This window comes from Gopherus evgoodei, chromosome 12 (assembly GCF_007399415.2).
Source record: "Gopherus evgoodei ecotype Sinaloan lineage chromosome 12, rGopEvg1_v1.p, whole genome shotgun sequence".
Lineage (NCBI taxonomy): Eukaryota > Metazoa > Chordata > Testudines > Testudinidae > Gopherus > Gopherus evgoodei.
The window spans coordinates 6,263,080-6,286,405 of record NC_044333.1 but is presented as its reverse complement, the minus strand read 5'-3'; the positions used below and the strand labels follow the sequence as shown (position 1 = coordinate 6,286,405).

Sequence of the window (23,326 nt, the reverse complement as noted above, 5' to 3'; positions counted from 1 at the left end):
CCTGGGTCAGCGCACCGCCGGCAGCCTGAACCTCTGGGCAGTCGCAGCAGCACCCTGACCCAGGGGACCCCCTGGGCTGCCAGCTGCCGCAGCGGCACCCTGACCCAGGGTCAGGGCGCCTCCACAGCAGCTGGCAGCCCGGGCTTTCCCTGGGCCAGGGGATCCCCTGGGCTGCCGGCTGCTGTGGCAGCACCCTGACCCAGGGGGCCCCTGGGCTGCTGGGGTGGCGCCCTGACCCAGGGTCAGTGCGCCTCCGCGGCAGCCTGGGGTTTCCCTGGGCCAGGGGACCCCCCTGGGCTGCCGGCTGCCGCGGCGGTGCCCTGACCAGGGGGACCCCCTGGGCTGCTGGCTACCGCTGCGGTGCCCTGATCCGGGGGACCCCCTGGGCTGCCGGCTACCGCTGCGGTGCCCTGATCCGGGGGACCCCCTGGGCTGCCGGCTGCCCCCGGCAGCTCAGACTCCCTCTCTGTCCCAGCAGCAGCAGCTGCTCAACCATTTAAAAAAAATTTGGGGGCGCTTTTTGGTCTCGCGGGTGTTGGGTCAGTGGGTGGCAGTCTCGTGGTATTGGGGCAGTGGGTGGAGACATCGGGTGCGTGGGGTCTCACAGGTATTGGGCAGTGAGTGGGGGTCTCTTGGGTGTTGGGGCAGTGGGTGGAGATCTCAGGAGAGTGAGGTCTCATGGGCATTGGGGTAGTGGGTGGGATCTTGCGGGTGTTGTGGCAGTGGGTGTGGGCTCCCTTGGGTGTTAGGGCAGTGGGTGAGGGTATCAGGGGAGCAGGGTGGGTGGGGTCCCTTGGTTGGGGCAGTGGGTGGGGGGTCCCGCAGGTGTTGGGGCAGTGGGTGGGGGTCTTGGGGAAACAGGATGGGTGGGAGTCCCATGGGTGTTGGGGCAGTGCATTTCAGGGGGGCAGGTTGGGTGGGGTCTCGCAGGGGTTGGGGCAGTGGGTGCGGATGTCAGCGGGGCAGGATGGGTGGGGTCCTGCGGGTCGGGGCAGCGGATGAGGGGTCAGGGGGAAGGGTGTTGGGGCAGTGGTTGGGGGGTGTCGGGGGCAGGGTGGGGGGTCTCACGGGTGTTGGGGCAGTGGGTTGGGGTCTCGGGGGGGGCAGGTTGAGGGGGCTCTCGCGAGTATTGGGGCAGTGGGTGGGGGTCTCGCGAGTGTTGGAGCAGTGGGTGGGGGTCTCGGGGGGGGGGTGTTGGGGCAGTGGGTCGGGGTCTCGGGGGGGCAGGTTGAGGGGGCTCTCGCGAGTGTTGGGGCAGTGGGTGGGAATCTCTGGGGGGTGTTGGGACAGTGGGTGGGGATCTCGGGGGGAGGGTAAGTGGCGCTGCCCTGCCTGGTGCAAGGCCCAGGAGCTGCTCCGTAACCGGGAGCGTCCAGAACGAGCCGTGCGAACATTGACTGCGCGGTTTGGTTCTCGCGCCGCCCCGTAGCCGTCGCCATGGAGACGGGCCCAGCGGCCTGCCCCAGGGCAGCGCACGGGAGGCGCCTGGAGCCACCGGCCTGGCCCTGAGCGCGCCCCGCGGGATGAGGCAGGAGCGGGGTACCCAGAGCCGCCTCTCACTGCGGGGAGAAGGTGAGGAGCGGCCGCAGCCTGGAGAGCGGGGCCCAGGGGGGAGCGGGGCCTCCCGAGCGGTTCGTCCGGCTGCGGAGGGCGGAGCCCTTAGGCAGGGGCAGCCCGGCCCGGAGGGAACCTCCGCTTGCGGGGACTGGGCGAGGAGCCGCGGCCCGAGAGCCCCAGCGGCCTGCTGAGGGGGTCGGTACTCGGGCTGCAACGCCCTGGGCTGCCCTGTGTCCGGCGAGTCCCCCTGGCCGGCTGCGGGGGATTCCTGCCTCCCGCAGCCCTGTATGGGCGGTGCCCCCCGTAGGGTTGCCCTTGGTGGTGGGATGGATTCCTGGAGATTTCGTCACATGACGTCATCTTTCATTAAAGATTGATCTTCAATTCCGGGCCACTCCAGGCCAATCCTGGAGGGTTGGCAACTGTAGCCCACGTCCTCCTTCCAACACCAGATGGGTTTTTTAAATCGTCAATGTATGATGCACTATTAGAAATGTTACCACAGTAAATGTGACTGATTTGTATAACAACTTATAGTAGGGTTTAATTATTAATTATTCCAATAAAGAAAGCGGCTTTCAGTGGCTATGTATAAAATACTTCTCAGGGCCCCCAAAGGACACATCCTGGTGACTTGGACATGTCACTCCTCCAGCCTGACCCTTTATGCTTGAGCAAATATGCTGACATATAAGAACATAAGAATGGCCGTATGGGGTCAGACCAAAATCCGTCAAGCCCAGTATCCTGTCTTCTGACAGTGGCCAGTGCCAGGTGTTTCAGAGGGAATGAACAGAACAGGGCAATTATCAAAGTGATTTATCTCCTGTGTGGAAGTTGAGAAAGAGATAAAAGGAATTGAACATAGAGATCTTAGTTTGTCTCTGAGCAAGAGTCAGGCTAACAAAGTCAGGCCAACACTGACTCTAATAACGCAAGACCTGAAGGCCTAGGCGGGTAGAAAGCGAGAGGGAACTGACAGTAAGAGATACTGTTTTGACTTTCTGTTAGATAAGAATGGAATGTAGACTGTAGGAGAAATTAATGAGAAAAGTGAGATATCAGGAAGAAAAATGTATAACAAAATGCAGCTGTTGCTCATTATTATATGTAACACAAAGGTATAAAAGCTTGCTTTCATTATTTACATAATAGAGACCTGCCTGGACAGGGTGAATCCCTGCCAGAGTGTTCTCTCCTCTTTGCAATTGCTTGAGAATAAAGATGGTCTCTGACTTGCTGCACCCAACCAAAGAGTGAAGGCCTGTTTCTCTTGCACACCTGTCATCCAGTCCCAGCATCTGGCAGGCATAGGGACACCCAGAGCACAGAGTTATATCTTGGACCAATTGCCATTGATAGACCTATCTTCCATGAACTTATCTAATTCTTGTTTGAACCCAGTTAGTTTTGGCCTTCACAGCATCTCCTGGCAAGAGTTCTACAGGTTTACTGTGCTTTGTTTGACGAAGTACTAATATTTTGTTTGTCACACACTGGTCCACTTCTGATTTGTAGAGGAACTGAGTTATGATTAGCGCTATATGACAAAATACTTTTGGGTCACCTCAAGGGATGCATCCTTGTGACCATTACAAATAGATGAGGATATGCCACGCCCGGAGCCAAAGCTTCATTTCTTGGCCAAAATGTTTCTGCCAAATAGTGTATTCCCATTTTCTCTGTTAGTAAACATACAATATGCATATAAAAAAACCACACACACACCCCAAGCAATTAATCAACCAATTTGTTGCAAATCTGCTTGGAATGTTTTCATAGGAATTATATGAACGGTTAAAAATTATGAAATCTATATGAATCCTATTTGTTAGACAAATCAAGAACAGGGAAAATGGCTACATTTATCAAGATTCATTTAATTGTGGAATAAATATGAAAATATTTCTTTTGATGTCTCTTGTTTGTTTCCCGTAAAAATATGAACAAACCACATGGACACAGTTGGTTCCCAAATAATCAAGTTTATTAATTATATAAAATATACAAGGCCTAACTTAATACTGCTCTGATTGGTCTCTGATGGTTTCTAAAATATAGAACAAAGTGACTGTCTGGAGGGCTCACAAACTAAAGGATATGACTCTTATACAATTAGTTGAACCAGTCTTTAGACTTGTTGTGAGACTCATACAGCAGCAGAGTGACTTGCCTTTTTAAGGAATTTGGAGAACATTTCATCTGTGGCGGGAATATCTTCACTTTCTTTTCCGTTTTTAATTCCAAAATTCCATCACAGATTTGCCAACTGTTTTCCAAGTTTGTGGAAACATACAAAATGGTAGCCCATGTGCTTTAATGTTTGTGCAAATAACTTTGTTCTCTATTGAACTAATCAGTATTTGAAACAATAATGCTGCATTTAAATTACATAGGAAAGAGTGACAGATAAAGGGTTTTTCTGGAATATGGGCATTTCATTGTCTTAGTATTCAGTGAATAGCATTTGAAAAGATGCAATTCAGTATTTTGATATAACAACCAAAGTGTATCTTGTTTTCTTTCAACTTACATGCTATCATGCACAGAATTCTCATGAAAATAATCTAGGGTCAGCTTTTTTAATTTTTCTGAAGTCAGACAACTGCAAGTGTAGTAAGTGAGATGCATGGTTCACTGTTAATTAAATCATAATTACTCAATTGACACAACTCATTCCACTTGTTCACTTTGACTCTGAAATTGTAAAATAAGAAAAGTTGCAGGGTTTTTTATAACTGTTTGTCTGACCAATTGTTGCTGTTATTTTTAGTGCTAATCACTGGTAAGAATGTGTATGTGCCTGTGTGTGTGCATACATGCATGCAACTATAAGCCTTCCTAATTGTGTGTATTAAAACCCCTTTTTCACATGGAAGTGTGAGCGTGTGGGACCGGGGCTTGACCCTCTCCGAGGCGCGGAGGGGAGCCACACCGTCTCATTACATGTTCTCTGGCCGGGCAGGCCCCCTGGCTCCGATCCTGGGGCGACGAACACAAAGTCACACGGCTTGGGTCCCCGTTCAGGGCCGAGCAACACTACAGAGCCAAAAGGGGGGGCTCAGGCCCTCTGCTTCAGGGCTGAGCAACAATACAGTCTTAAAGGGGCCCAGCCCTAAGTTCGGGCAGGGAACCAAACGCAGAGTCACAAAGCTCAGGCCTTTTTGGCTCAGGGCTGAGCAAGGCACAGGGTTTAGGAGCTCAGGCCCTCTGGTTCAGGGCTGAGCAGCAATATAGTCTATAGGGGCCCAGCCCTAAGTTCAGGTGGGGCACCAAATGCAGATTCACAAAGCTCAGGCCCAAGGCACCTGGTCTATAAGCCCAGGCCCATAGGCCTGAGCTCCGGGAAGAGGGGGAGACTGCCACCCACTCCACTGCGTCCCAGCCCGGGGCCCTAACAGTGGCAAACGGTCCGCTGCTGTGTCAGAGGGGATCCTGCCTGCAACACACTGACATAGGCTTGGATATGGTTGCAGCCTGACTGGAGTCGGCTGCCCCTTGGCTACTTCCGACCTCCCCTCAGGGCCTAGCTGGTCCGTGGGGTCACCTCCCTGAAGTCCAGCACCATGGGCCCTCGCGGCCAGGGCTGGGTGACAGGTCCGGTAGTTCCTCAGGGAAGTCCAGGCTGGCTTGCTCCGGTGGTTCCTCCGGATAGCAGCAGGGCTGGGGAGGCTCCAGCGGCTCCTCCGGGTAATAGGCACGGGGAAGCTCCGGCAGTTCCCCCGGGTAGTAGGCACGGGGAAGCTCCGGCAGCTCCTCCAAGTAGTGGGCGCGGGGAAGCTCCGGCCAGTAGGCCATTGTGTCACATTGGGAACTTATGTTGAGCAGATTGTCCACCATGACCTCCAAATCTTTTTCAAAGTTACTGCTTCCCAGGATAGAGTCTCCCATCTTGTAAATATGGCCTACATTTTCTGTTCCTAGATTTAATATGGCAAAATGTATAAAATGCATATTGTTTGCTTGCGCTCTGTTTTGCAAGTGATGCAGATAACTCCGAATCAGTGACCTCTTCTCTTCTTTATTTACTGCTCCCCCAGTTTTTATGTCATCTGAATATTCTATCCGTGATGATTCTATGTTTTCTTCCAGGTCATTGATTAAAATGTTAAATAGCGTAGGGCCAAGAACCAGTCCCTGCTGGACCCCATTGGATACAGATTCACTTGATGACAAGTCCTAGTTTACAATTCTATTTTGAGACCTGCCAGTTTTTAATCCATTTAATGTATACCGTGTTAATTTTATATAATTCTAACTTTTTAATCAAAATGTCGTGGCACCAAGTCAAACACTGCTTCTAGGTATAAGGAGAAACAGACGAGGCAGCAGTGCCAAGCTGCTCGTGATGCAGGAGGCGCAATTTTCTTTTTCAAGTGTGGCTCACTCAGCAGAGCTGCTAGCATGCCTGAAACTGTGGGAACACTTGAAGTGAGAGCAGGAGTTGTATGTGAAGGCAAGCTGAGGCTTAGATTGTGTAAGTGAAAGTGATGCTATTGGGCTAAGGAAAGGATCTTGAGGGTATGCAGAAATTGTTTCTGTCCCTGTTGTTGAGCCGAGGTCGAAGTTCTTAAGTAGATGCGGTGTGAGTGTAGACCCAGCCTTTCTTAGTCAACTGTTCCTGTCCTCCAGCAGCTATTCCACAATGCCCCATACTGACCACTCTGGTCATCATTGTGAGCTCCACTGCCCAGGGGTCACATAGACTAGAAGCCCAACATCCCAATTAAATCCCAGTGAATTTTTGAAATTCCTTTTCCTGAATGCCCAGCTTCAGGAGCACACCAGGCAGCTCTTCATTGTTGAGTGCAACTTCCCAGCTGACCATACCGGCTACACAATCCAGACTCGCTCCTGGCTGGAGTAGACCGCAGGTATTGGATCTCCTTGGCCTGTAAGGAAAAGAGGCTGTGCAGGCACAGCTCCAAATCAGCTGCAGAAACGTGGACATCCATGAGCAGATTGCTCAAGGGATGCAGGACAAGGCTACAGCAGGGACCAGCAGCAGTGCAGTGTGAAAGCCAAGGAGCTGCAGCAGGCGTACCAGAAGGCCATGGAGGCCAACAATCAAACCAGTGACAAGCCACAAGAGTGTCCACTTTTAGAAAGAGCTACATTCCATACTCAGAGCCGAGACCACCCCCACCCCCAAGAGCACCATGGATACCTCTGAGAAGCCCAAGTCACAGGCCCCTGCTGTGAACAGCGAGGAGGAGGATCCAGCCTCCCAGCGAGCCTAGACTTGTTTTTGACTCCACCACAGTCCAGCAGTCCCACAAGTTAAGCACTGGCAAGCCCAATGCAGGGGAAGGAACTTCAGGTGAGTGTGTAGTTTAATTTAAAATTACAGGGATGGCACTCCCAAAGTAGCAAGACACATCTTTTGACTAATCATTAATTTACTCTTGCTAGAAGAAGTAGTGGTACATCCAAGAGAGGTAGAATTGATATCTATTTTTCATTCCCCTCTAGAATTATGAGAGGGGCGGGGCATGCAGAGCAGTTTTTGTTCAGGGTTGTCTCGGGAATCCTCCAGAGAGATCTCTGTGAAACTTCCATGGAGGTACTCTGCAATCCTCTGCCAAAGATTTCTAGGGAGGGCTGCCTTATTTCTTCCTCCACAGTAGGACACTTTCCCACGCTATTCAGCAATAACCTCAGCAGGCGTCATTGCAGTACACAGTCTAGCAGAATATGTTATGGCCTGGATGGAGATGTGTATAGGGATTCCGAGGTAGCAAACAGATGCTTCAGACTCATCCGTCCCATGCTTGCCTCATTCTGCAGCCCACTGAGAACTCGCTATGTCTCTCCTCAACATTCCATGTGGCATCGGGGTCGCTGCATTACCCCTACCACTCTATCCTGGGAGACATTAAAGACAATCACGGTGTCACGTATGCAGACTTGTGAAAGCCATATGTAGCTGAAAGAGACACAAATGTTCTTTACTCTTCGTAAGTTCTGTTCTCTTAATTGTTTTATTAATTTTTTAAAATGTTTTTGTTTTTAAATGATGGTTTTTTTTTTGCACAGGTTTGGTTACAGAATAATATTCTATTATTTGGAACACGATTTCTTTATTCGTTCAGAACACATGCTGGCTGGTGCTCAGCAGTTCTGAAAGCAACCAATTACCTGTTAATGCACAGAGTCACACAACTCATAAGATCATTCACAAACAAAATTAACAGGTGCATTGACAATATTATATCCCCGTATGTACAGCAATCACCACATAATTCATACCAGGCTGCAAAAGAGCAGGGCCAGATAGAGCACACTATGGCAACACACACGACTCTGGGTCACTATTACAATGGTCTTTCAAAGCCTCCCTGAACCCATATAGCTCCACATGGAGCTCTTCCAATAGCCCTTGTATCTGGCTGTTCAAATTCAGCAGAGAGCTGCTCCACCTCTGCCTCGCTGGAAACTTTTCCCCCTTAGCTTCACAGATATCATGCAGGACACAGCAGGCAGCTATAACCATTGGGATATTTTTCTCACTGAGGTCAATTTTGTGAGGAAATAATGCCAGCCTCTCTTCAAACAACCAAAGGCACATTTGACTGTCATTCTTCACCTGCTGAGCCAGTAGCTGAAGTGTTCCTTGATGCTATTGAGGTTGGTGGTGAATGGCTTCATGAACTGGAGAAGCAAGGGGTAGGCTGGTTTGCCTAGGATCACTATTGGCATTTCACCATTGCCAGTGGTAATCTGCTGGTCAGGAAAGAGAGACCTTGCTTGGAGCTTTCTGATTAGTCCTGTGCACTTAAACATACGAGTATTATGCACCTTCCCTGACAGCCCACATTGATATCAGTGAAGCGTCCCCAGTGATCCACCAGTGCTTGCATGATAGAAAAGTAGCCCTTTCTGTTGATGTACTCTGAGAAAGGTGGTCTGGTGCCAAAATAGGGATATGCGTGCTGTCTATCGCTCCACCATGCTTTGGGAACCCCACTGCGCTAAATCCATCCACTATGTCCTGCACTTTGCTGAGAGGCACAGTCCTGCATAGTAGGAGGCAATTAATGGCCTTTCACACTTGTATCTCAGCGGCCCCCGTGGTGGATTTCCTGACTCCAAATTGATTCCCGACTGGCTGGTAGCAATCTGGCATTGTAAGTTTCCACAGTGCGATTGCCGCTTACTGCTCTGCTGTCAGTGCAACTCTCATTTTGGTGTCCCTGCACTGGAGGGCTGGGGCAAACTTGGCACACAGATCCAGGAATGTGGCCTTGTACATCCAAAAGTTCTCCAGCCACCACTCGTCATCCCAAACCTGCATTACAATGCGATCCCAGCAGTTAGTGCTTGTTTCTCAGGCCCAGAATTGGTGCTCCACCATCTGCAGCTGCTGCATGAATGCCAGCAACAAACTTAAATTGGTTCTGGCTATGTCTCACAGCAATCTGTCCTCCAAGGAATCATCATTTTCCCTGTCTCTCTTCTTGCAGCTCTACAAATACTGTAGGATTGTGCACCCTGTGTTTGCAACACTCAGGACAATAGTGCAGCGCTGTGCAGGCACCATCCTTCTGTCCAAGATTGCAGATAGTAAGGAGGACTGTGGAGATCTGTGGGATTTTGAAAGAGAGATGCAAAAATTATGGGGTATAGATGAAATTATGGGATGGAGACAGTTGTGACTGGGAAGTTGACCCAGTCACCTCTGCGTGACTCTTATTGCCAAAACTTCCCAAAAGAGAGTGTGCTGGACATGGGTGAGTTGCACAATGGGATACGTACCCATCGTGCACTGCACTCTGCATCAGTACAAGGACTCCTGGTGAATACATGCATCGCCGACATGAGTCAAACATGCATGCGCACAAGTGATGTATTAACTATGGTGGCTATATGCTGATGTAATTTGAGTGGATGTAAATGTGTAATGTAGACATGGCCTTTGTAGCAATAGTAAAATTATGAGCAGAAGCGTAGGCACTGGAGCTGCATGGTTCACATTTGGTAGGGTTTTTTTCCCCACAATCATAAGGGCTAGAAATTATTTTTTAACTGAAGTTTGAGTTCTGCAGAATTCCTTAATTACTGCAGGTCTCCTTAATTACTGGGTAAAGCTTACTCCCCGTTCCACTTGTGTACACACTTTTACACCCACCCTGTTCTGCTAGTATTAGATGTCAGAACGGTTCTCAAAATATTTCTGGTGCACCATGTCCTCATCAGGAATAAAGCTTGGATTAGGATTGCCCAGCTAAGAGATATTCCTAGTCTGTGCTCTGTAATGTTCATTGACCTCTTGTACCGCATTCCACCCTCACAGTTTAGTTGGTATGTTGGGGAGAAATATCACTTGAAAATGCAGGGCTGCCCAAAGGATTCAGGGGGCCTGGGGCAAAGCAGTTTCAGGGGCCCCTTCCATAAAAAAAGTTGCAATACTATAGAATACTATATTCTTGTGGAAGGGGGCCTGCAGGGCCCGGGACCTGGGGCAAATTGCCCCACTTGCCCCCCCCCCCCCCGGCAGCCCTGTGAAAATCCTAAACCAGGTAAGTTCAGTGAGTAAATAAATAAGTTAAATTTGCAGCTCATTTGATTTGCTACTTATTAGTTCCTGCCCTTCTGGACAAAATTGACTGCTGCTGTCAACTACTGAGCACTTTTGGGGCTGAATAAGTGTCCTGTGAAAATTGGGCTGGACTGGTGGTACCCTGTCTTGTGCTTATCTGTGGGTACTGAAAAACAGCATGTGGGCACCGCATGTTGCTGTTAAAACTACAGGGTTTACTTCTGCAGGCACAGGTGGTTAAATAAGACTCTGTACACTTAAAAAGCTGCACCAGCGCAGCTGTGCCACTTTAGTGCTTCAGTGAAGATGCTACTATGTTGACAGGAGAGCTCCTCTCATCAGCGTAGTTCAGTGGTTCTCAGACTTCGTTGCATTGTCGCCCCCTTCTGCCAACAAAAATTACTACGTGGCCCCAGGAGGGGGGACCGAAGACCGAGCCTGCCCAAGCCCCACCAGCCGGGCGGGGGGAGGGCAAAGCTGAAGCCCAAGGGGTAGAGGGCATGTAACCTTAGCCCTGGGCGGTGGGGCTTGGGCTTCAGACTTGCTGGGGCACAGGGCCAACACCAGCCTTGGCGACCCCATTAAAATACAGTCCCGACCCACAGTTTGAGAACCCCTGGTGTAGTTAATCCACCTCTGCAAGAAGCGGTAGCTATGTCAACAGGAGAAGCCGTCCTGTTGACATAGTGCTGTCTACACCGGGGGATCACTCACGGGTGTGGATATTTCACACCCCTGAGCGGCGTAGTTATACCAATGTAAGTTTGTATTGTATACCTGGCCTTAGTAACAGTTTTTAGCAATCCCTGTCTTGCCCTGTTTTGGTATTTCCTGAGCTCAGCATAGAGCTGATGTCTCTCTCAATAAGAGCTGTTATTGTCCTGAAGCTTTCCAGCAGGAAATTTTGTCCATTGCAGGAAATGCAGCTCACATTTCCCTCACTAGTGCATTCACGTGGCTTTCAGAACGATTGCAAGTTTTGTGATTTTAAAAAATTTGCCTAATCAATGTTAATATTAACTTTTTTCTAAACAATTAATGTTACCTTATGTGGTGGGGTGACTGCCCCACCCCCATGAGAGAGAGGGCTAGAGTAGGCCAGAGTGGCTGCGCAGGCAGCAGCCAATTAGAGAAGGGCCTACTGAGAGCCAATCAGGGCCAAGATTATAGCCAGCCAATCAGGGCCAGGCTAGGCCCTATATAAAGACTGCCTAGGAGAGGAGCAGGCAGTCTGTCCCAGATCTTCATGGGGGAAGGTCTGTCTCTGGAGTAGGAGACCAGCACCTTGGACAGAGCAGTTCTGGGGAAAGCTAGAAGATGCTGGGGTGCTCCAGCCAAGGAAAACCCCAGGCTGTGGGCCTTGCTACAAAGGGCTGAGTGGGTGTACAGGGTCTGACAGAAGGATGGAGCCTGCCCAGCTCTGCACCATTGTCATGAACGTTGAAATAGAGGATGTATAATCTTGCTGAGCCTCAAGAAGAACTGAATCCGCAGGGAACATGACCATTTCCTGGAGGGTAGATTGCTGTGCGACATAGCAAGAACTAATTCAAGGCTATTGATGGCATTCACAGAGCAGCTGCAGATAGTGGAGCACTGCTTCTGGGCCTGAAAAATAAGCATTGATTGGTGGGATCGCATCATAATTTAGGCATGGGATGACGAGCAGTAGCTGCAGAAATTTTGGCTGCACAAAGTCACGTTCCTGGATCTGTGTGCTGAGCTTGTCACTGCCCTCCAGCACAGGGACACCAGAATCTCCGCAATGTGCAGGACATAGTGGATGGATTTCCGACAATGAGGTTCCCAAACTGTGGTGGGGCAATAGATTGCACGCATAGCCCCATAGCACCCATAGACCACATTGCCACAAAATACATCAACAGAAAGGGTTATGGTTATGGTTATGCAAATGCTGGTGGATCACCAGGGATGCTTCACCGATATCAGTATGGGCTGGTCAGGGAAGGTGCATGATGCTCTCATGTTTAAGAACACAGTGCTGTTCAGAAAGCTGCAAGCAGGGACAGTTTTTCCCAACCTTCACATTACCACTGATAATGATAAAATGCCAATAGTGTTCCTGGATGATCCAACCTACCCCTTGCTCCTCTGGCTTCTGAAGCCATGCACCGGCCATCTTGATCACACCAAGGAAAGATTCGATTACTGGCTCAGCAGAGGCAGAATGATAGTTGAATGAGCTTTTAGTAGATTGAAGGGACATTTGCATATAGCTGCCTGCTATATCCTGCGTAATACCTATGAGGAGTATGGAGGCACATGGAAGCTAACAAAAGAAGGATTCATGACATCGTTTGCACTGTTTTTGATTGTTTGGATAATCTTTTACACTGCCATCCACTACAACTGAGTCTGCAGCCTTTGCCTCCCATTCTGGTCTTCAATAAATCCAAGAACATTTTAATAAATCAGAGCCTGTAATGGACGGTGGGAGATGAAAATCAGCCACCTTTTTGTTATCAGTGGTCCAAGGAGCCTGGAACTGCCGCAGCTCCCCTAACAGAGAAGCCAGTCCATCTTGATTTTATACAGGTGTTGCTTATTGAAACTTTTTAAAAAGCCATCACAATTTTTGAAAGCAGTTCAAGATTATTTAGCTTTTGAACTTTTCCCCATGACTTTATTTGATAACTGTAACAACTCCTGTGTGCTAAAGGGTGAATCTATTAATATAATTTGTGTAAGTTACCTCACCCTCTGGGTGAAAGGTCATTAAATTGTGACTTGACTTCCATTGTTGTCCTTCAGACATACAGTTTTAAAACAGCAGTCGCTTTAAGTTACTTTCAGTGGAGAACACTGCAGCATTCAAGTAGTACATGGAGTTCAATGGTTGCCCTTGAATTCTTTGAAGATAATTAAAAATATGACTTATTGGAGTACAAATAAGAAAAGTTACTGCAGTGGTGGAGGGCAGATGTGGCGTGTCTGAATTTGAACACCAATACAACCCGTAGACCTGGTTGTACGCAGGCAAGTCAGGCCTGGTGGTCAGCATGGGAGTCGGGCCTAGTGATCAGAGCCCAAATGCCAGAGCCAAGGGTTGAGAGACAGTTTGAGTCTGGAGTCAAAGCAGAGAGTCAGAACTGGATTACCAGGAATCTGGGAAGGCAGGAGCAAGTTTGGAAGAATATGGGAACAAGACGGGGTGCAGGGCAGGATGTGGGTTGGAATGTGGACGAGCAAAGCAGGAGCAACGCTTGGAGAGACGAGCACAGGAAAGCAGAGAGTCTGTGGAGGTGTGCTTTGAGCAGCCAATGAGCTATCAGTCTGCTGGCTTCCTCAGCCAATCTGGCAGGGTGGACCATCAAGCAATCTGGCTGTCTTGTTAGGGCTTCAGAAGTACTGAGCAGGTACAACTGAGGGCCTTACTTCTGACAGCTCTATTGCTCAGGGAGACTTTGTAAGTGCACTTTAACAGTGAGTCCCAGTAATGCACTGTTGTGTAGTGTTCTCTCCCTGGCCTGTTACAAAATGTGTGGTGCTTGGTGTTCATCTGTGACTATAACAGTGTCAGTGAACCTATTAATTTGGGGGTGCTTGCTGTACACTAAAGATTATTACACTGTGTTTCTCACTGAGCCAATGAGTGGTCACACTGTGCAGTACAAAGTAAGCAGGAGCATTCAGAACTGCTAAGCACTCCACAGCATATGTTGTGAACTAATAAAGATGAATTATTTTCCAAGTAATGGAATGTTATTCAGTACCGAAACCAATGCAAAGAAAAACCCATGCAACTTAAAATCAGACATTAAAAACTTTATAGATTACTGGAACAGAACTTAACAAAGGGAAAGAATATTCTGTCCATACTAGCTACACATACAGCTAATGTGGCTTTTACAAATCACTGTATGTGAAGCTGTGGTTGTCCTGTGGTGAGTGGTAGGTGTAGGTCTGCAGCCCCTGATGCCATGTGACATGTTGGGGGGGGGAGGAAATGGAGGTGCTGCAATGGGGTTCTCGATGGATTGCAAAGGGAGGTGAGCTAGTGATTGATGAACCTGTAGGTGCACAAGAGTCTGCAGCATCTGTGTTTGCTGGTGGAGGTACTCTATTATGTCCTGGTGCATCTTCCTCTCTGGCTCCTGGGTCTGTCTTTGTCTGCTCTTTCTTTCTCCATACAGTCTGCTGCAGTATTCATCCTCCAGGCTCTCTGTTCAGTCTGATGCAGCACTGGCTTGCAGGGTCTCACTGAACATGTCGTCCTGAGTCCTTTTCTTTCTCCTCTTTATCTGGTGCAGGTGTTGCACAGGTGTGGAGGGGGAATGCCTCAAGGCCGCAACACACAAAGGTATCACTGTCAATAGAGTCGCTACGGAAAGTGAATGTTAATATTCAGAACTCCCTTCCTTGGCTCCCCTAAAGTTTTAAACTAGACATACTTATTGACACTTCTGCTCCAGAGCGCTTCTGTGCAGTGCCACTCACAGCACCAGCCATGGTGACTCTGGCCCTTCAGGTGTGAGGAAAGTGAGGAGGGAATTGCTTGGTTGCATGAAACTGAGTATAGGGAAATGGTACTGAATACTTGCACTATTTTCCACAGGTGGTGGTGATTTTAGCGGATATCTCATGCTTGAGGGTAACAGAGAGAGAGAGAGCACAGCTGCTGCTGGTATCCCAAAGCCGCCTGGGCCCGTAGGCCGCTATCCTGTGTACTGCAGTGGTGCCTGTAGTTACTGATGACTGACGTGGGAAAGTGTCCTACCGTTGAGGATGAAATAAGGCTGCCATCCCTAGAAACTGTCAGAGAGGATTGCAGAGAATTTCAATGAAGTTTCATTGAGATCTCTCTGGAGAATTCAAGGGACATCCCTATTGTGACAAAGTTCCTCCTCTACCTTAGTGGGTCCTGCACTTATTGGTGGATTTGCTCACCTCAGAGATTCACCATGTGGATCAGGAAACAGCCCAGAGACCTTCCCCTCTGGTAGAAGCCACTGTCCAGGTCAGTTCCTCCTGTGTCTGATCAGGAGTTGGGAGGTTTGCGGGGAACCCGGGCCTACCCTCTACTCCGGGTTCCAGCCCAGGGCCTTGTGGACTGCAGCTGTCTAGAGTGCTTCCTGTTACAGCTGCGTGACAGCTACAACTCCCTGGGCTACTTCCCCATGGCCTCCTCCCGACACCTTCTTTATCCTCACCACAGGACCTTCCTCCTGGTGTCTGATAACACTTGTACTCCTCAATCTTCCAGCAATATGTCTTCTCACTCTCAGCTTCTTGCATGCCTCTTGCTCCCAGCTCCTCGCATGCACACTACAAACTGAAGTAAGGTCCTTTTTAACTCAGGCGCCCTGATTAGCCAGCCTGTCCTAATGGATTCTAGCAGTTTCTTCTTAATTGGCCCCAGGTGTCCTAATTAGCCTGCTTGCCATAGTTGGGTCCAGCAAGTTCCTGCTTGTTCTGGAACCACCCCTGTTACCTTACCCAGGGAAAAGAGATCTACTTAATCTGGGACTAACATATCTGCCTTCTAACACTCTCCTGTAGTCATCTGGCTTGACTCTATGTACATAAACAAACTATGCTGCATGGTCCTCCTTGCCTAACTCAACAGGGGAACGAAAAGCAGACAACTCTACATCTTTGTTGTACCACTACCTCTTCTAGTATGAATAAATTAATGAAAGCTCGATTACTGTGTCCTGTTAAATTGGGAGCACCATCAGTACATCGTTATAATGGAGAAAACAATTAAACACTTACCTGGGGTTCCTTCCTTTGCATCGGGCTCACCCATGCTTGACTGCAGTGGAGCCTCAAACAGGTCCTGGCTCACAGCATAGCTGGACTCCCCCAGCTGCATGTCCCCGATCCTCCTCCTCCTCCTCCTCCATCTCCTCATTCTTGCAGCTCATGCCAGGGGCTTGTTGCTCAAACACCTCAGGTATCCCCAGAGGTGTGTGTGGTAGTAGCAGAGATCCCACCAAGTATGGCATGCAGCTCTTTGTAAAAGGGGCAGGTCTGTGGATTGGCACTGGATTGACTGTAGGCCTCACGGACCTTCTGATATGCCAGCCGAAGTTCCTGTGCTTTCACACAGCACTGCTGCTGCTACCTGTCGTATCCCTGCATCTGCATTCCCCCATGCAATCTGCTCATAGATATCCTGGTTTCTGCCTGGACAGCCTTTTCTCCCCACAGGCCCAGGAGATCCAATATCTCTTGTCTACTTCAAGCCAGAGTGCCTGGAGCATGTAGCCATCATGGTCAGCTGGTCAGTTGTATACAACAATGGAGAACTGCTGGATGCGCTTGCCAAGCTGGGCAGTCAGGAAAAAGACATTTAAAAATATACAGGTCTTTAAAGGGGTGGGGGGCATTCCAGTCTCTGTGACCCCTGTGCAGTGGAGTTCACAGTTGTGACCAGAACAGTCAGTTGGGCATTGTGGGACACCTGCTGGAGGACTGTTAGGGTCAACATGGCTAATGCATTGTCTACACCAGGGGTGGACAAACATTTTGGGCCGAGGGCTGCATCTGGGTGGGGAAATTGTATGCAGAGCAGGGGGTTGGGGTGTGGGAGGAAGTGCGGGATGTGGGAGGGGATGTGGTGTGCAGGAAGGGGCACAGGGCAAGAGATGGGGCAGAGGAGGGGTGTGTGGTATATGAGGGGGCTCAGGGCAGGGGTGCCGGAGAGGGCTCAGGGCACGGTTTGGGGTGCAGGGTGTGGCAGGGAGTTCAGGGCAGGGGGTTGGGGTGCAGAAGGGGTGTGAGGTGCAGGCAGGGGGCTTAGGGTAGGGAGTTGGGATGCAGGGGGCAGGAGGGGTTTGGGCTCTGGCCCAGTGCCTCTTACCTAAAGTGGCTCTGGAGTGGCAGCAGCGCGCACTGGGGCCAGGGCAGTCTCCCTGCATGCCACGCCACTCCAGGAAGTGCTGCGACCCCTGGAGGAGGGGGGCAGAGGACTCTGCCTGCGCGGCCCTTGCCGCACCTCCAGGTACCTCCCCTGAAGCTCCCATTGGCCGTGGTTCCCCCTTCCTGGCCAATGGGAGCTGCGCGGGGTGGTGTGTGGAGGCAAGGGCAATGCACAGAGCCCTCTGCCCCCCTGCCCAGGGGCTGCAGGGATGTGGTGCTGGCCACTTCTGAGAGCGGCGCGGGGCCCATGGTGGGCAATCCCGCGAGCCAGATCCAAAGCCTTGAGGGGCTGGATCCGGCCTATGGGCCGTAGTTTGCCCACCCCTGGTCTACACTCAGACTGCATCGGCCACAGTATATCAACCGCGGCTCAGTGCCACTTGGGAAGGTGGTGTTACTGCGTTGCTGTAAGAAGGCGTTTGCATCGGTGGGAGGCAAATGTAAGTGTAGACACAGGCACAGCTAGGTCAGTGCAAGGCGGCTTATGTTGACCTAACTCTCTATTGTAGACCAGGCCTAACTTTCCTGTAATAGCTTTAGAAACCTATAACAAGCTGTTTGATTGAAGACGAAGGCAGATTTCACTTTGTTGCAGGAGGTTTATTATTTGGTTTTGACTATACCATGGAATTGTGGCAACTGCTATGGTTTGGGGCAGAAGAAGCAGTAATGACCAAGAGGAAAAAATTAAATCTTTGAACAGTTTGATTATTTGGTTTGAGTGAATGCTGAGGAAGGAAAGTGGATTCTTGTTTTCTCTGAACTGGTTGGCTTGTCTCCCATACAAGCTAAGAATCTGATCAGCGCTTGATTCATATTCAGCTCATTCACAAGTAGGGCAGGGAAATAAATCAGAATGAAGGGAGAGGTGTTGGATAACATAATTATTTTATATACAAAAGTGTGATTTTTAAAACTTATTAAAATAATATTAGTAAAACTAATAAACAACTATAAAGTCTGTCAAAGCCATCTTTGATTGGTGGGGAGAAGGTCTCATCCTCTCAGAACTCTCTAGGTTTAAGAGCTCCAGCTACAAAGAGAATGGACCCAAGATCAGGGCTCCATTACAGTAACATTTTCCAATACACTGATAACGTTTGCAGATGACACAAAAATTGGGGAAGTGGAAAATAATGAAGAGGACAGGTGACTGATTCAAAGCGATGTGGCTTGCTTGGTAAGCTGGGTGCAAGCAAGCAATTTGCGTTTTAATGCAGCTAAATGTAAATTTGTACATCTGGAGACATACAATGTTGGCCATGTTTACAGAGTGAGGGGACTTGATCCTGGGAAGCAATGACTCTGAAAAAGATTTGGAGAGGTGGTGGATAATGAGCTACCAGTGCTGTGGCCAAAAGATCTAATGCAATTTTTGGATACATAAAGACGGGCATCTTGAGTAGGAGTAGAGAGATTATTTTACCTTTGGATTTGGCAATGGTGTGACCACTGCTGGAATCCTGTGTCCAGTTCTGGTGTCCACATTCAAGACAGGTGGTGGTAACTTGTAAAGGGTTCAGAGAAGAGCCATGAGAATGATTAAAGTATTAGAAAACATGCCTTATAATGATAGATCCAAGGAGATCAAGCTATTTAGCTCAACAAAGAGAAGGTTAAGGGATAATTTGATTACAATTTATTAGTATCTACATGGGGAACAAATATTTAATAATATGCTCTTCAGTCTAGTAGAGAACAGTATAACACAATCCAATGGCTATAAGCTGAAGTTAAACAAATTCAGACTGGAAATAAGGTGTGAATTTGTAGTTGACCATTGGAACAATCCACCAAGGATTGTGGTTGATTCTCCATTACTGACAATTCTTAAAACAAGATTCTAAAGGGCCTGCTCTGCAAATTTTTTGGGGGGAAGTTCAATGTCCTGTGTTATTCAGGATGTCAGACTAGATGAGCACAATAGATCCCTTCTGGCTTGGAATCTCTGGACATACCTTCTGAGAATGCCTTTTCCTAAGGATTACCTTTTTGTTGTTTTTTTCTGCTCTCTGTAGATGAACATCTGCAACAAACCTCCTAATAAGACAGCTCCAGAAAAGGAGGGTGAAACAACTGCTGAAGTCCAATCTCAGCACGCCCGAAGGAATGGCTGGAGCTGGCCTCTACATCCCTTCCAGATTATTGCCTGGCTGTTATATCTCTTCTTTGCTCTGATTGGTTTTGGAATCCTTGTGCCTCTCTTGCCTCACCACTGGGTGCCTGCTGGATACATTGTATCCTTTCAACTGACAATTAATATTATATATCACAAACACAACTTCAACTGTAATGGGACAATGATGGTATTTTTAAGTTTATTTAGGTACTGTAGATTGAAATCATCCGTATGTCATCTCCTGCCTTGTGACGATAACTACGCCTTGCTCTCCTCTAGTCTACATAAAACACATCTTTTGAGTTTCTTTCTCTTCCACTACTTTAATTGTGTTATTACCATTCTGCTCTATCCTTCCTATCTCTGTACTTTTTACATTGAAGCTATTGGTCCTTACCTCCAAGGCTCTTTCCATCTCCACCATTGCCTATGTCTCTCTCATTTCATCCTGCACTCCCTATATTCCTGTGCTTCCTTTTGTCTCTTCTCCTAATCTCGTCTTCTTGACTTCACTCATGCTGCCTCCTGTGCTTGGAATAGCTTCTGTTTCCTTTTGCAAATCCCTCTTTAAAAATTAATTTATTTCATAAAGCCTTCCTGTGCTGATCTTTCTTCCAGGGATATCTGCACGTTTCTCGTGTTATGAACTGCAGTCCCATGTTTGTATTGATATTTGTTTGCATTGGATTGCAAGCACATCAGAGACAAACCTCATCCCTCTTGTATTCCGAATAGTGTCACATAAATTTGTGGGATTCTGTAAAATCAGAGAGTCTTAAACTCTGGCATAAGGAGCATTTATTGGTGAGCTGCAGAAAGATGGCTAGTTATATGGTGGTGTCATTTCTTGTTTCCAATTGCTAAATCATGTTAAAAGATAGCTACAGATGCATTCATTTCCTAATATTACTTTTCCATACAATAATTGCTAGAGTTGCCCAAAGGATTTTATTTGATTATTAATGGAAGGGGAATTAGTCTATTCAAATGTGAATGTTGGGGGAGCAGAAAGACCAGGTGGATGTCGTAATATCTTTTATTTGACCACTATCTGTTGGTGAGAGAGACAAGCTTTTGACCCATACAGAGCTCTTCTTCTCTGTGTGGTTCGACAGCTTCTCTCAAGCCAAGAGAAGTTGGTCCAATAAAAGATATTACCTCACCCGTGTCTCTCTAATATCCTGGGACCGACACAGCTACATCCACACTGCATATGATGTTGGAGGAACAGTCTGTTAGGAGACAGTCTCTCTAAATTTGTCCCACACTGTGGAAAAAGTTTGGGAAATCCCTGCTATAAATATCCATGGAACAGATGCAGTAGCAGTAACTATGAATGACAGGGCAGGTTCTGCTGGATTAATAACCTTTCCTGTTTTCCATAATGAGAGTGTTAAGGAAGTTATTTGAATATTTTCTGTATTATGATGGAGCAGATGCGAGTCCATATTTAAGGTTGCACCAGATAGATCAATATCTCTAGGTAAGCATATGTCCTTGCATTCAAGTTCCATCATCTGCCCCATCTCTGCAGTCCTGAAATATTTATTAACTCTGCCTGCTTAAGCCAAAACCAAAATGTAGACATTTATGTGGTGTCCATATCATCAACTTATCCAGTCACTAATCAAGGATCTTTTGTGTTCAGACATCCTACAATCAAAATATTTCTATAAGAACTAGTTTCTACTTTCTCTTCTATTTGTGAATCACCTCCTTGTTGAGACTTGAATCTAGGTCTTGCCAATTCTGTTTGAACATTTGGGTAAATGTTCTGTATATCATCTGTCCCTGAGAATAGCGTTCCTAATAACAATAAAATCAGCCAGTGGATCAGTGCAATCCACTTTATAATACCTGAACTTGCTTATAAAATGTTCTGTAAAGAAGGTAGTCTTATGCCCACATCTTTAGTTTGTGCTTAAATTTTATCTGTTTTTCATCTGAACTTGTATTTTTCCATAAACAACATACTTTACCAGATGAAGTCTAGACTACGTAGTCCTAATGTACAAATCGCCTTCTGTAGGACTAAAATTCTATTCACGTCTTTGTATGTGACAGAAAACCTAGAAGAAGATTCCAGGACTCTTTGCTCAGAGATTCTCTACACAGATAAAATTTTGTATACAAATGTATGTGTTAAAGTTACCTGAGAGTCTTGGAACACATTCCACCCACAAAGTTCAAAGCAGATTCCACGTTACGTCTGAGAAATGTCTATGCTGCAGAGACATATAAGGTTGCTACCTTAAGGTCTTTTCTTGCAAGTTCTTTGGGTCAGGGATTGTCTTTTTGTTTTGTATTTGTACAGCTTCCAGCACAATGGGCTCTGTTGTATTAATTTAGATGGAATATATGGGCCCAAAGAGTCAAAGGTGTTAACATAACCCAATCACAGTCTGTGATGGTTCTCGGAGTACCCAGGACCATGAGTCACCTTGTTACCTCCTTGCCTTCGGCATGTGGGAGTCTTGCTTTGCTTAACTGGGTGTCAGCTCCCTGACACCACCAGCCTATTAGCTCATCTGGCTTTTTTCCAGCATGGAATAGGCAATGATCTGCACACAATTCTTCACTCTGTAAACTTGGGTGCCTCACAGTGCTTTGCTGTTGTAACTCCCATCTGGGCTGTTCACAAATCAGCCTTCCAGCATTCAAGTAACACCCTGAGTGCCTGTGGGTAACTGCAGCCTGCCAGCACAGTCCAGCTATACTTTGGCTTCCATCAGCCTTTGTTACCACATGTACGGTGACCCCAACACACTCCCAGTTCTGGATTTTCCCCAAAAACATGTGTTTAGCACTGTCCAGTTCTCTCTTGGACAATTTGGGGATCAAGATACAACAGCTTCCCATCTCAAATGGAGTTACTCACACAGTTCACAACACTAGATTAGTTTTGATTAAAGAATAAAACAAGTTTATTTAACTGCAAAGTTTTTAGCTTTTAAGTGAATTCAAGTATTAGGGCATTAAAGTCAGAAATGGTTACTAGAAAAATAAAGATAAAACGCTTCCTAATACTAAACAAACCAGACTTGGTTTCAGGTGATGTTCCTATCACAGATATTCAGTACACTGCTGACCAAACTCTCAGTCCAGGATCTGCTCCCCAGGTCCAGTGGCTGTTTCTTTTGTCTTCATAGGTGAAAAGAGAGAGATGGACAGGGAAACATAACTTGGGGTGGTTTTGCACCTCACTTTTATAGTTTAGTCCTTTTGAAATGCAGTTTCCTAAGATATCAGAGGGGTAGCCATGTTAAAGTGACCCCTAGATAAAGTTCTATCCAGTGGAAAGCAAGGAGACATGTAGCCTGATTTGGGGTGTGTTAGTAGTGTTTGTTTAATTTATCCTCTTAATTTAATTTTATTTAATTAATTAATTTTAATTAATAATAGTCAGGGCTTTGTAAAATTATTGTGGGTGAGGATGAAACAGATGAGTTTGGACATGTATCTGGGGTGCTATCTGAGGGTTGTCCACTGTCTTGTAAAGTATTTGAGGCAGGCGGCTATGCTGTCATAGTGATGTTGGCATTTAGGGAAGTGGCATCCATGGTGGCAAGGATTGGTGTTCTAAGGGAGGGTGTAAATGTGGAGTTTGTGGAGGAAGTTATTTGTGTCCTAGAGAAAGCTGGCTCTTGGTGAGTGTGGTGAGTGGTTTGAGGATGGTTTCTGAATCCTGATGTTCCTTCATTAAGAGTACTGTGGCCAGATATGATGAGCCTGCATGTTAACACGCCAATCCACCTTGAATGGTCCCTTAGAATATGTGCTAACTACTTATGCTAAACAGTGTATTCCACCTTGTATTTAGTTGTGATGCTCGGAATATCTTTCCCAGACCCGAAGAAGAGCTCTGTGTAGCTTGAAAGCTTCTCTCTCTCACCAACAGAAGTTGGTCAAATAAAATATTCCCTCACCCACCTTGTCTCTCTAATATCCTGGAACCAACATGGCTACAACAATACTGCATAAAATAATTTGCACACATTCTAGATCTGATGTAGAAGAGCAGTATTTACTTAATCAGCACTCACAATAATTCCCTCTCCATAATAAGACCCATCTCCTTTGAGAATTGGTACAGCCAGTACTGTAGTGGAGATCTGTATAGACAGTAGCTGCAGAAAGGAAAGTTACTTTCTAGGAACTGTGGCTCTTCGAGTAGATTATCTGTATAGATCCAAACTTCCTCAATCTTTTGTAGTAATTCTGAAAAA

General features: G+C 47.4%; 1 protein-coding gene across 3 annotated transcripts in view; it reads left to right on the top strand.

Annotated features, from left to right (window-relative positions):
- Nucleotides 1-1,299: 1,299 nt before the first annotated feature.
- Nucleotides 1,300-23,326, top strand: part of ZDHHC1 (zinc finger DHHC-type containing 1) — a 58,075-nt gene continuing 36,048 nt past the window's right edge. Inside the window, exons 1-3 of one of the 3 annotated variants that reach the window (XM_030581367.1) lie at nt 1,300-1,572; nt 14,368-14,417; nt 19,000-19,218. In XM_030581367.1, coding sequence (XP_030437227.1) covers nt 1,524-1,572; nt 14,368-14,417; nt 19,000-19,218 — 318 coding nt within the window. In that variant the 5' untranslated portion in view covers nt 1,300-1,523. Of the gene's footprint in view, nt 1,573-6,345; nt 6,878-14,367; nt 14,418-18,999; nt 19,219-23,326 lie in introns of those variants that run through there. The other 2 variants (XM_030581369.1, XM_030581368.1) reach the window with 2 other exon arrangements.